This window comes from Colletes latitarsis, chromosome 6 (assembly GCF_051014445.1).
Source record: "Colletes latitarsis isolate SP2378_abdomen chromosome 6, iyColLati1, whole genome shotgun sequence".
Classification (NCBI taxonomy): domain Eukaryota; kingdom Metazoa; phylum Arthropoda; class Insecta; order Hymenoptera; family Colletidae; genus Colletes; species Colletes latitarsis.
The window spans coordinates 10,854,298-10,866,144 of NC_135139.1; the positions used below are offsets into that span (position 1 = coordinate 10,854,298).

Here is an 11,847-nt window from a genome sequence, read left to right on the forward strand (position 1 = left end):
AAACACTACAAACTCACGTAATACGCGTGATCTGTCATCTCTGGTCTCATGGGAGTTAAGAGAGGCAGGCTCACATTTGCCTTCTCGCTCTTGAACAACTGAAATCCGACCTCACGTCAACGGCATACGATTCGGAATCTCGACTGCCCAGGTATTTTTACTTGCCTTTCCTAGAGTTCATTACTGAACTCTGCAAATTACTCCTGGTTTCTAGTTGCCTCTGATGACCTCTGATGACCAGTGTTGACAAAAGTACAGAACTCCCGACAACTTTTGACACCATACAGCGACTGTTACTGACTGCTCCTGATTACTGCTTTCCTCTGCTGGACTCTGCTGACCATCGCTTATATTTCTGACAACCTATAACGATTACTACTGACTTCTGCTAACCTCTGTTGGTCTTTGCTGATCTCTGTCAGCGTGTGCTTGTCTCTGCTGAACTTTCCTGGCCTCTGCCGAACGCTACTGACCACTGCAGGTATTTCTGATAATGTATAACGATTAATACTTACTACTGCATGCCCCTACAAGTCTCTGCTTGCCTGTGCATGCCTTTGCTGGCCTCTGCTGAACACTGCTGACCACTCCTGATGCTTCTGACATCGTATAACAATTACTACATGCTACTGCCTGCCCCTGCTGGACACTGCTTGCCACTGCTTGCCACTGCTAGCCTCTACTGACCACAGCTGACCACCCCCGATGCTTCCGACAACGTACAACGATTACTACGACTCCTGCCTTCCTCTGTTAACCTCTGTCAGCGTCCCCTGGCCTAAGCTGGCCTCTGCTGACCGCTGCTGACCACTGCTGACCACCGTTTATATTTCTGGCAACGTACAACGATTACTACTGGCTACTACCACCCTCTGCCAACATCTCCCGACATCAGCTGACCATCGCTGATCACTACTGACCGTTGCTGACAAATTGTGACACGATGTAATATAATATAATATGTTTATATGTATCAGTGTTGTATAATGTAAATCTATGGCAATAAATGATATAATTTCAAAGAATTCTATGTGTTTTCATCATTTTTACCCTTCTTTTCCTATCGAAATCATTCCCTTAGTTGTAAAACACTCCGAATCTTTTAAAATTTTCTAAGTTCCCCGGAAAGATTTCAAATTTCCCGCTGCCAGGAATTTTTGCGAAATGACGTTATTACGTAATATTACGTAACATTACATAATTTTTGCCGAAAAATTCCGACCGGAGAAATTTTAAAGAGCTATTACGTAATATTACGTAATATTACATAATGTTACGTAATATTACGTAATTTTTGCCGAAAAATTCCGGCCGCGAGAAATTTTAGAAAGCTATTACGTAATGTTACATAATATTACGTAATATTACGTAATAGCTCTTTAAATTTTTTGCCGAAAAATTCAGGCCGGAATTTTAGCCGCTGCCTGAAACTTCTTGGAAATTTCAGGGATTCCGAGAAGTTTCAGGGACGCCGGTAAGTTTCAGGGATCCGAGAATTTTCAGGAAATCTTAGAAATGAAGTCATTTCTATTTGGAGAGGGAGAGAGGGGTAAAAAATGATGAGAATACATAGAATTCTTTGAAATTATAACATTTATTACCATAGATTTACATTATACAAAACTTTAATACATATAAACATATTATATTATATTACATCATGTCACAAGTTGTCAGCAACGGTCAGCAGTGGTCAGCGATGGTCAGCTGACGTCGGGAGACGTTGGCAGAGGCCAGCTTAGGTCGGGAGATGTTGGCAGTAGCCAGTAGTAATCGTTGTACGTTGCCAGAAATATAAGCGGTGGTCAGCAGTGGTCAGCAGCGGTTAGCAGAGGCCAATGGAGGCCAGCAGAGGCATGCAGACGCAAGTAGAGTCCAGCAGAGGCAAGCAGTAACAAGTAGTAATCGTTATACGTTGTCGGAAGCATCAGGGGTGGTCAGAAGTGGTCAGCAGAGGCTAGCAGTGGCAAGCAATGGCAAGCAGAGTCCAGCAGAGGCAGGCAGTAGCCAGTCGTAATCGTTATACGTTGTCAGAAGTAACAGGAGTGGTCAGCAGCGGTCAGCAGAGGCCAGCGGAGGCTGGCAGACGTCAGTAGCAATCGTTATACGTTGTCAGAAATTCCAGGAGTGGTCAGCAGCGGTCAGCAGAGTCTGGGAGAGACTAACAGTAGCCAGTCGTAATCGTTGTACGTTGTCAGAAGTAACAGAAGTGGTCAGCAGCGGTCAGCAGAAGCCAGTGGAGACCTGTTGATGGGAGATCGGATATTAGTTGTTCAAGAGCGAGAAGGGAAGTGTGAGCCTTTCTCTCTCAACTCCCACGAGACAGTCCGAACTTACTTTGAGCAGCTTCGGAGAATCGAGAAAGAGGGCATGCGTCACTTTGCCTTTGTCGGGTTTCCGAAACTCCACGAGCTCACGTACGCGTAATGTGACATAGTGTGAGAGAGCACCTTCGGTGCCTTTCTGGCATCTCTGATGTATCCTGTAAAATCATTAGCGACTTTATGCAAATTACTATGTATGTATATACATAGTCATAAACTTCTAGTAAAACAGCAAAATCATGACTTCTAGTTCTACTTGAAAAGGAGTCTTTATTATATTGTTTTTCTCCAGTTTTTACGTTGGTAATACATATTACATATAGATACAGACATGTTATTATATATATGTATGTATTTATTCTAAGTATGCGAATTAATGCGCCTGATAAATACTGACAAGCAACGATTAGATGCAAGCCTATGTAAAAACAGCAAATAATTATTGAAGAAAATGGTAGGCATTTTAAATGATTCTGACAGTGAAGATGAATTACCTCCTGGATGGGAGGAAATGACAACTATTGACGGAAACGTCTATTATGTAAAGTAAATTATATTTACGATATTTTTATCAATACATCGCTATTACAATACATTGATAAAAGCTATTACTATATAAAAGATTTAAGTATATTTATAAAATAAGGATCTATCGCAACAATGTTTATTTTTCTTTTTTTAGCCATTATACGAAAGGTACACAATGGACACATCCTAGGACCGGTCGTAAAAAGATTGTTGAAGGGGGTACAATATTACTACATAAATCACTATAATAATGTAGATCGCTTCAATTGCCAACTGATTATCGTTTTTATTATGTCAATGTAGAAAATGAATGTTAACAAAAACATTATAATGTACAATAACTTTTAAAATATTTAAACATTTTCAATTTAGCAAACATTGTACAGTTACTAAAATATTATGAATCAATATGATAAAAACTTTGTTATGTTATTTGTTGATAAGAATTACCATCTGGATGGGAGAGATGTGCATTAGATGATGGTAAAGTTTTATTCGTTGATCATGCAAATCGTACAACAACATATACTGATCCACGACTTGCATTTGCTACGGAATATAGAGAATTATCACAACCTGTACGGCAACGGTTTGATGGAAGTAGCACAGCATTATCTGTTCTATATGGTCGAGATTTAAGAGGCAAAATTGCCATTGTTACAGGAGCTAATACAGGCATAGGTAAATGATCATAAATGTTATCTAAATATATTTGTTTAATATTGTATTAATGTTTTTGTAGGATTCGAAACTGCCAGATCATTAGCTTTGCATGGCTGCAAAGTTATTTTAGCTTGCAGAGATTTAAAAAAAGGCGAAGAAGCGGTACAGAAAATACAACAAGAAGTGGAAAATGTAACATGTGAAACATTACACTTAGATTTATCTTCATTACATAGTGTTAAAGAAGCAGCTGAAAAATTTAAACAAAAATATGGGTAATTCTACGTTATAAAAAAAATTCCTAATTATCAATTTATTTATATTATTAATGTGTTTGCCATTTCTAGAACATTAAATATTCTTATATTAAATGCTGGAGTTTTTGCAGTTCCTTACGAACTTACAAAAGATGGTTATGAAACAACATTTCAAGTGAATCATCTTTCTCAGTTTTATTTTACACTTTTGTTAGAACATCCAATTCGAAATTGTCCTAATTCTAGGATAGTGGTGGTGTCAAGCGAATCTCACAGGTGTTATAAATTTCTTAATTTAAAAAAATTATAAATAATAATAAACGTGTTTTACTCTGGCATAAGAATCTAATTACAATGTTTTATTTTTACTTTTCGACAGATTTTCATCGCTTCGAACAGCGGAAGATTTTCATCAATTAACTCTTTCCCCTCCTGCATACAAGTATTGGTTTATGGGAGCATATAATGATTCGAAACTATGTAATATTTTGTTTGCACAAGAATTGGCGAAACGTTGGTCTTCTGTGAGCGTATTTAGTTGCCACCCTGGAAATATGGTTTCATCTTCACTATCCCGTTATTCGTGGATATTACGATTTTTGTTCATGCTAGTGCGACCATTCACAAAATCACTGGTATGATACTTATTTGTTTCAAATAAAAGTATAAACAAAGTCTTATTAAATTATTCAAATTTTGTAGCAACAAGCAGCAAGTACATCAGTTTTCTGTGCAACTGCGCCTGAACTGGAAGGTGTAACTGGAGTTTATTTCAATAATTGTTACCGTTGTGATCCAACAAATGCAGCATTAGATCCTGCACTTGCAATAAGATTATGGTCTGTTAGTCAAGAAATGATAATAAGTGTTATGAAAAAAGACAAACTTTGGGAAACGTTAGCGCTAAAGCAGCACATGCTTTAATAAAATGTAACTATAAATGAACGAAAATCAGTTAAACGTAAAAACCAAAATGTATTGTTACTAATAAAAAATTTATATTTACTTTTATTTTGTTAAGAATTTTATTATATATTTAATAAAATTATTTTTATGTCTTTTAAACATTGACTCGTCTTTTTCCATTCTTGATCGTAAACATTTCCAAACATACAGATTCCTTGATTTTTTGAAAACAGTTCTAATAGAAACATAGTAGCGAGACAATAAATTATTTTGCTTTTAGTTTTTAAACAAATTACTGATATGCGTGAAAATAGCGCAATTTCACATTTAAAATGACTAATTTATTATTAAATTAATACTTTCAACCTTGCATAAAATATAAAAAATACAAAATTTAAAGAAGTGTAATAACAATAACTATTCAAAATTATTATGAATAATTACGTGCACAAATTTCTAGAATCTACTATTGGTACAATATTTGGTAAAGATATAACTTGCAGGGAACCAGTACATCGTTGCGATGATTATCAACCGGGTGTTTTAATGGAATTCGGCAGAACCGGTGTAAGAGTGAGTAATTCAATTAATTGCTCACTTGTGTTAATTATTATAAACATTACAATTGCATTTTTAACGAATAAATGATTTCGATGTATTTTGAGTATTAGACGTAACAAAATATGCGCTGAAAATGTTAAATTCGAGCTTTCGCGATTTTCTTCTTTTTGACCGTTAGCAATTTTAAGCAAATGACTGCGTAAACAAGAACTTGATAAAGCATGTCAATTTTATACGAAGTAATGTAAGTTTTTAATTATAACCAATAAATCCTACGTCATTTCAAATTTTTATATATGCTTGGAGTAAATCTGGTAAGTCCTTTTTCTGTATTATAGTCTAATTATATTTTATTATAAACAGTAAGCAACACTCTAAGAATTCTGCATTCAATGAAATTTCTGGGCGTATTTCTGAATTAAATACAACTTTGGAATTGAACACTAGGTGTCGCATACTTATAAAACATGCCAAAATGTTGGTTTGCTAGAGCACATTTTGCTAATGCCAATATTCAATTTTGTATCGAGTTAAATTAAATATTTTCGAAACTGTGTTAAAGCATTTTTACGTAATTCGTGAATGAATTATAAATTTTAAACATAATTCGATCAAACTTGATATATTATAAAATGCAACGAACAATGGTAATTATACAGTTACAAAGGCATGAATGAAATTTTAATCATCAAAGTGTACCGTTTATTATTTTCGATTAAATAGGTTCCTTTTACGTAATCTTATTTATATGTTTTATAGAATATTTGCTTATAGAATATAAGCTCATATTTTAGTAAAGTTCAATAATGTTACCAAATAAACAGGTGTAGCTCAGAAAGATGCAAGTAATAGTTTGATTTAAGTAGCTTAAATATTGTTACTATAATGTATGAAAGAGAAATCAGATATGTGTTTATATGAAGTTGTTCAAGAAATTCTTGATGCCGTGTGGACTATGTGCTGCGGTACCAGTAATGAAACCTGTCAATCCACAAAAAGAACAAACTACACCATGTAGTAATGAAACACAACCAAAGAAATTAATAAAACCGTCTGATCTGCCCATTTATTCTGTTGATGATGGGCAATCTAAACAGATGCCATGGTAAAGCGCAAGTAATTTCATATTGATGAATGTATTTTTATTCTCTTGCACAAAAATATCTTATAAAAAAATCTTATTTAATTTGAATTTAAATCTAAAAGGCTTTGCTATTATCCACGGAAAGGTTTGGAACTGAACCCTGTGGATAATAAGGTTTCTCTGTAGTCTAATAATCAGTATACATAAAAGTTTCTGTGATAGTATTGCCTGTAGAAACATTTTATTAGACAATTTTTGTAGATAATCAATGACTTAAAGAAAAAACAATCATTGTCTTTCACAGCATAGAAGAACAACCATCTATCGTGGAGGAAAATGTTAGAAAAGTACGCCAATCGGTGCAAGGATTAAAAGTTGTCTATGATAAAATTTCCGATAGTGTTTCATCGTCTGTTGAGAATTTTAATTGTACGTATTTACATCTGATAACTATTTTTATTTGTGAATAATTTATTTAGTAATAATATGTATAGCACATAAAGCATTAGGTTAATTGTTCTAATTAATGATTTCTTTTTCATAGTTTTAATAGATTACCTTCAAGATAAAAGCAACTTTTTGCCACAAGTAGGAGCTGTTGGTATTGGTGGTGCTACAGGATTCTTAGTAGGCATTCGAGGAGGATTCTTTAAACGTTTACTTTGTACTTCTGTGGGTGCTGGTATTGTAGGATCCATTTGTTTCCCTCAAGAAACGAAAGAAGCATTTAATACAGTGGAACATTATGGGAATATTGGTTACAATTTCATTTATGGTGGTATGTATATTTATTATTATACGTGGTGTCCCGTAGCGTGTGGGACCCATTTCAGGATTAGATTCTACACGTGAAAACAATAAAAAAAAGTTTATAGAAACATACGTCCTATTCGATCTTGTTTTCGAGCTGCGACGAGTTGTATTATCTTTGGGGTTACAGTCCACACTTTTACCCACTTAAGTCTCCGCGGTTATCCCCACCAATTCTTGGAAGTCAAGCGGCTTCGAACATAAAGCGTGTCGAGTGTAACTTGACGCCGGTCGTTGTCAATACATTGTATAATATGTAGGTATATGGTTTCGGGTGTCAGCTATTGTACCTCACTCGCACTTATCCTCTTTTCTTATCTCGGTTGAATTCTGATAAGTAACCATGCCCACTTAAGTGATCGCGGCCGATCCCGAGCGCGGACACTTAAGTTGGCACTACTGTATTTGAAATCTATTGTATGTACACAAAGTGCTCATTAATAATGTCGGAATGTTACGCGAAAGAATTGTACTGTCCTCTGCTGACTTGAAGTCTCGCGGGACGGTACTGGGACAAGGGGAGTCGGACCGCCCATTTATATATCTCGCTCCCTTACTCTCAGGCAGTCTACATGTGTGTGTAACTGCCGCGACGAATAGCTAGAGATCAATGTGTGCGTGAGAATAGATGTATCCCTTCTACTTCTCCCGCATTCCTTCCGCCACACTTCAAGTCAGTGAAGGACTGTACGAGGCTTCCATGAAATTCGAATAATTTCTGAAAAAAATTGAAAGGGTAAACCGGTCAATAAAATATCTCCAGGCCTGTGTTCAGATGCAAGGAGCTCATTTCGAACATTTGTTGCGAAGATGAGCAAATACGGTGTGTTAAAGAAGAAACTTGCCATAACTCGAAAACAAGGTCGAATAGGATGTATATTTATATGGACCTTTTCAATTGTTTTCATCTGTAGAATCTAGTCTTGAAGTGAGCCCCATATGCTACGAGATATTCTATATACTTCATAACAAATACTATAGTATATTAATTTAAATAGTTTTCCAATTGAATGTTGGTAGCAAACATGTTAATGGCGATCAATATAAATAATTGTTACGATTATTGATCAATATAATTTTCTTACAACAAAATGTGAAGCAAGTTACATTAAAATATAATATTACAAAATGATAAACAACAATTCATAAAGTTTGCATTTTTAATGTGAAATATAAACTATTAATGAAATTGTAAATTTCAATGTGTTATGTTAATAATTTTAGTGAAACCAGGCGATAACAAAATGGAAATTTCACTTAACGATTTTCCATTATTGAAAACTTTAGTTGAGTCGAATTTTTATCAGAAAATGTCTCAACTTTTTGAAAAGAATTCGTCGAATACTACAACTGAAAAAATGGAGGTAGGATGCAACAAAAATATTTCGTTATTGCATCATTCCTCCCATATCCTTATAATCACATTGATATAGTTTGCCTTTTTATTCTAAAATATATTCCGAAATATTATATAACAGTTTAATTAAAGATAATATGTTTCTCAGTTGTTTATTATAGATTTGTAAAGAGTAATTTAAATTATTCACGAAACATAGATTAATTATGAATTATGAAAATGACATTTTTAAGAACTTTGTTTATTAAAGAAAAGTTTTGATCATAGTACTTGGAGGGTCTGATGAAGATAAATTAAAATCCTGCAATACTTCCTTTCAACATAATAACGAAGATAGTTTAAAACCTCTAGAATCAACTATATTCACAGAAAATTCATCTACAGCAGAAATACAAAATTCGAACAATAAAAAAAGTTGGAATAAATGGAATTAATTAGGTACCCCTCCTATCTCGATTACCTACATTTATATATAACCATTCCCCCTATTCTTATTAAATTTATGTTTAAACAATAATAATCATATCTATTTTAATATTTTATTTTAGGAGAAATCACCTGAAAATAAATCGAAGTGAAAAAGAAATGAACTATCGTATGTAGTAATAAATGAATATTTCACAATATGAATGGAATACATAAATTATATAATGTTTTATTATAATTGTAAATAAAAATGTATAAAAGCCTGAGATTAAATAATTTAATTAAAACATAAGAATCTAATTAATACCTAATTTTCCCCAACCAATTCTCTATAAATTTTTGCATGTAATTAATTAGTTATATACGTCTTGTTTGGGCTTCGGTAAGTCGGCCAGGATTATGACACAGAACTGCGTTTTAGCGAAAGTTTTATGCCATCGCCATATTGAAAACGGCAGAGCGGTAAAGCGAATAGCACCAAAGTGGCAAAAAGAAATGAAACCTATAAATTTAGGCCTATTTTGTATAAATTTATAGGTTACATTTCTTTTTTTCATAGCCTTAATCAAGGCCAGGATAGGCAAAAAATATAGAATTTTGTCAAGCAAATACAAAGTGTCTCGAATTTCGAGTGGTTGCAAATTGCAACCCCAACGGATTGTCGAATGGTGTATGCACATATTGCGCTCAAAAGTTATGGTTATGGTTATGGTTATTTTTTTAAATGGCTGCAGAGGGCCATACCTCTAGTACCTTATAGTCTCAGCTATAATATTAAACTCCAAACGTTCATAAACTAATCCCAGGAAAAGAGCAATTAGTAAATAATCGAACTATGTGTATCGATTTATCGAAATGACGGATATTGTATCTCTCTCTCCTTGTCGCACTCTCTTGCTCTCCTTCTCTACTCGATTATGGCGCCATCAAGTGTCGCAGAGAGCATACTATTTCTCGATAAACTTGGACGTTTTGCCGTAGATGGAGTCATAATCGGCTAGAAAAGGAGAGCATTAGAGTGCGACAAGGAGAGAGAGAGAGATACAATGTCCGCCATTTCGATAAATTGATGCACATAGCTTAATTATTTACTAATTACTCTTTTCCTGGGATTAGTTTATGAACTTTTAGAGTTTAATGCTATAGTCGAGATTCTGGGCAAGATTCAAGGATACCGTTTCTAACCATTCCGTCAATAATTAAATAGTTATTAACATATATCGGAAGCCGGCACATTGCTTCGAAGTTTTTAATGTAACAACTTAGAGAACCATCGCTAATAACTAATTAATTACACTTCTCAATTACGAACGAAATGGTTATAAAAAGTATCCTTGAATATTGGCAAGAATTCCGAATTAAATTGATTGAATAAGATATTTTTATAGTACTTTTATGATTGAAAATATTTGGTTTTAGAACTCAAAGAGATTTTTAAAAGAGTATAGCCGAATAAGGTCAAAAGTACCCTCAAACTAAATTGAACGTAAAATGGTCCATTCAATAGGTTATTGAAAGAAAACACTCCGTTCATAAAAATATGAAAAAGTTCAGAAACGCGTCAGATATTGGGGTACATGTTGAGGAATTTTTTCAGATTTTTAGTTTGAAAAATCTCTCAAATTTCTCTCTATGAATACTTCTTTCACCCGTCGCTCCCACAACCTTTTTAGTTCTCAGTTTAAACGTTGCCTGACCCTAACCTAACCTTAAAGAGTTGCTTATCTCTGCAGAGAAGTGCAGTGTTTTTGTTAATTACTTTGAAATAAAAGTAATTCATAAAGATGCCAACTTACGAAATGCCATTATTATTACGAGTCATGAAACAGGTATCGTAATAAGCTGTAGCTTTTTGTATAGTTTGTGTTTATTTATATACGTAAAATATATTTAACCTATTATTCTGTTGTTTAATTATGTGATTATATATTACAAGAATCCTGTTCTTTAATTCAATTTTGTGTTTCCAAGACCATTTTTCTTTTCTTCCACTCTATGAAAATTTGTAATACATCCTTTACTGGAATTACATAAGTAAAAATGTAATCGGTAGTTAATTTGAGGTTAGGAACCTTCTAAAAAGTGTGTCTAATTGTTTTCTTAGATCGACCACTTTTTCGTACAATTTAGAATATACAAGTTTTGGCATAGCAAATGACAAAATGAATCTAATGTTTACTTATTAGGTCAAATATTATTTTATGTACTTTGAAGCTCAGTTCATATAAGTGACTAACAAATTATATTTACAGTCGGAATATGCAAGTGTTTTGAGGAGAGTGGCAGATAATATATTTGATAAAGGTGGGTTTATTAGGAAAATTGAAAATTGGGGAGAAAAAGAACTTCCATGTAAGGCAAAGAGTAATGGAAAAATTTATAAAGAAGCTTGGTACGTCTATCAGTTAAATATTATTTTTGTTTATATTTAGTACTATGTATCCATTAGAAATATATTGATAAAATAGGTCAAATATTATAGCTATGTTATATTCTTTGTATTTCAGTCATTTCCTAGTTTGCTTTGATGTTCCACCATCCTTGTTGAAGAATATAAAAGATGATTATATGAGAGATGTAGATATTGTAAGAGCATCTATATATAATAAAGTTGTACCAAACTCGCATCAGGAATGCACATTAAATGAAGAACTATTACCTCCACCTTATAGGTAATTATTTTTATTAATGAACAAGGTACTTATGGAACAGAAGTTGAACATTTCATCAAATTTTTTGTCCCACAGGCCTAGTGTGCAGAAATTATTACAATTAGCTAAAAACCAAAAGAGTAAGAAGAATGAGTTCAAGTACAATTCTGGGCTTGATTATTATCCTTTCTTGAGATAAGCAAGGTATTCGTTGTTATTTATTACATAATATAGTATTTTGTATATATCAACCGGGAATAAAGCATTTAAACGTAACTTG

At 33.6% G+C, this 11,847-nt stretch overlaps 3 protein-coding genes across 3 annotated transcripts; all 3 read left to right on the forward strand.

The window, feature by feature from the left end:
• Positions 1-2,238: 2,238 nt before the first annotated feature.
• On the forward strand, positions 2,239-4,783 carry Wwox (WW domain-containing oxidoreductase). Its single transcript, XM_076766102.1, has 7 exons — positions 2,239-2,870; positions 3,007-3,071; positions 3,297-3,533; positions 3,595-3,790; positions 3,863-4,048; positions 4,152-4,407; positions 4,475-4,783. Exons 1-7 carry the CDS (start codon positions 2,776-2,778, stop codon positions 4,694-4,696), a joined length of 1,257 nt encoding a protein of 418 aa, XP_076622217.1. The 5' UTR covers positions 2,239-2,775; the 3' UTR covers positions 4,697-4,783.
• Positions 4,784-5,679: 896 nt separating this feature from the next.
• Positions 5,680-9,204, forward strand: Mic26-27 (MICOS complex subunit 26/27). Its single transcript, XM_076766120.1, has 6 exons — positions 5,680-5,886; positions 6,163-6,344; positions 6,628-6,752; positions 6,868-7,101; positions 8,358-8,497; positions 9,039-9,204. Exons 1-6 carry the CDS (start codon positions 5,872-5,874, stop codon positions 9,066-9,068), a joined length of 726 nt encoding a protein of 241 aa, XP_076622235.1. The 5' UTR covers positions 5,680-5,871; the 3' UTR covers positions 9,069-9,204.
• A 1,393-nt stretch (positions 9,205-10,597) lies between these two features.
• Positions 10,598-11,843, forward strand: Mrps6 (mitochondrial ribosomal protein S6). Its single transcript, XM_076766475.1, has 4 exons — positions 10,598-10,745; positions 11,169-11,308; positions 11,424-11,588; positions 11,664-11,843. The coding sequence occupies exons 1-4, from the start codon at positions 10,701-10,703 to the stop codon at positions 11,764-11,766; spliced, it is 453 nt and encodes a 150-aa protein (XP_076622590.1). The 5' UTR covers positions 10,598-10,700; the 3' UTR covers positions 11,767-11,843.
• The last annotated feature ends 4 nt before the right edge of the window (positions 11,844-11,847 follow it).

Bases quoted from the DNA above. Each gene is read 5' to 3' on its own strand.
- Mic26-27 (XM_076766120.1), top strand. The intron at 6,345-6,627 runs GTAAAGCGCAAG...TGTCTTTCACAG, and splicing joins CAATCTAAACAGATGCCATG to CATAGAAGAACAACCATCTA. The intron at 6,753-6,867 runs GTACGTATTTAC...TCTTTTTCATAG, and splicing joins GTCTGTTGAGAATTTTAATT to TTTTAATAGATTACCTTCAA.
- Mrps6 (XM_076766475.1), top strand. From the start codon at position 10,701: ATGCCAACTTACGAAATGCCATTATTATTACGAGTCATGAAACAG. The intron at 11,309-11,423 runs GTACGTCTATCA...TTTGTATTTCAG, and splicing joins AAAATTTATAAAGAAGCTTG to TCATTTCCTAGTTTGCTTTG. The intron at 11,589-11,663 runs GTAATTATTTTT...TTTGTCCCACAG, and splicing joins CTATTACCTCCACCTTATAG to GCCTAGTGTGCAGAAATTAT.
- Wwox (XM_076766102.1), top strand. From the start codon at position 2,776: ATGGTAGGCATTTTAAATGATTCTGACAGTGAAGATGAATTACCTCCT. The intron at 3,072-3,296 runs GTACAATATTAC...TTTGTTGATAAG, and splicing joins TAAAAAGATTGTTGAAGGGG to AATTACCATCTGGATGGGAG. The intron at 4,049-4,151 runs GTGTTATAAATT...ACTTTTCGACAG, and splicing joins GTGTCAAGCGAATCTCACAG to ATTTTCATCGCTTCGAACAG.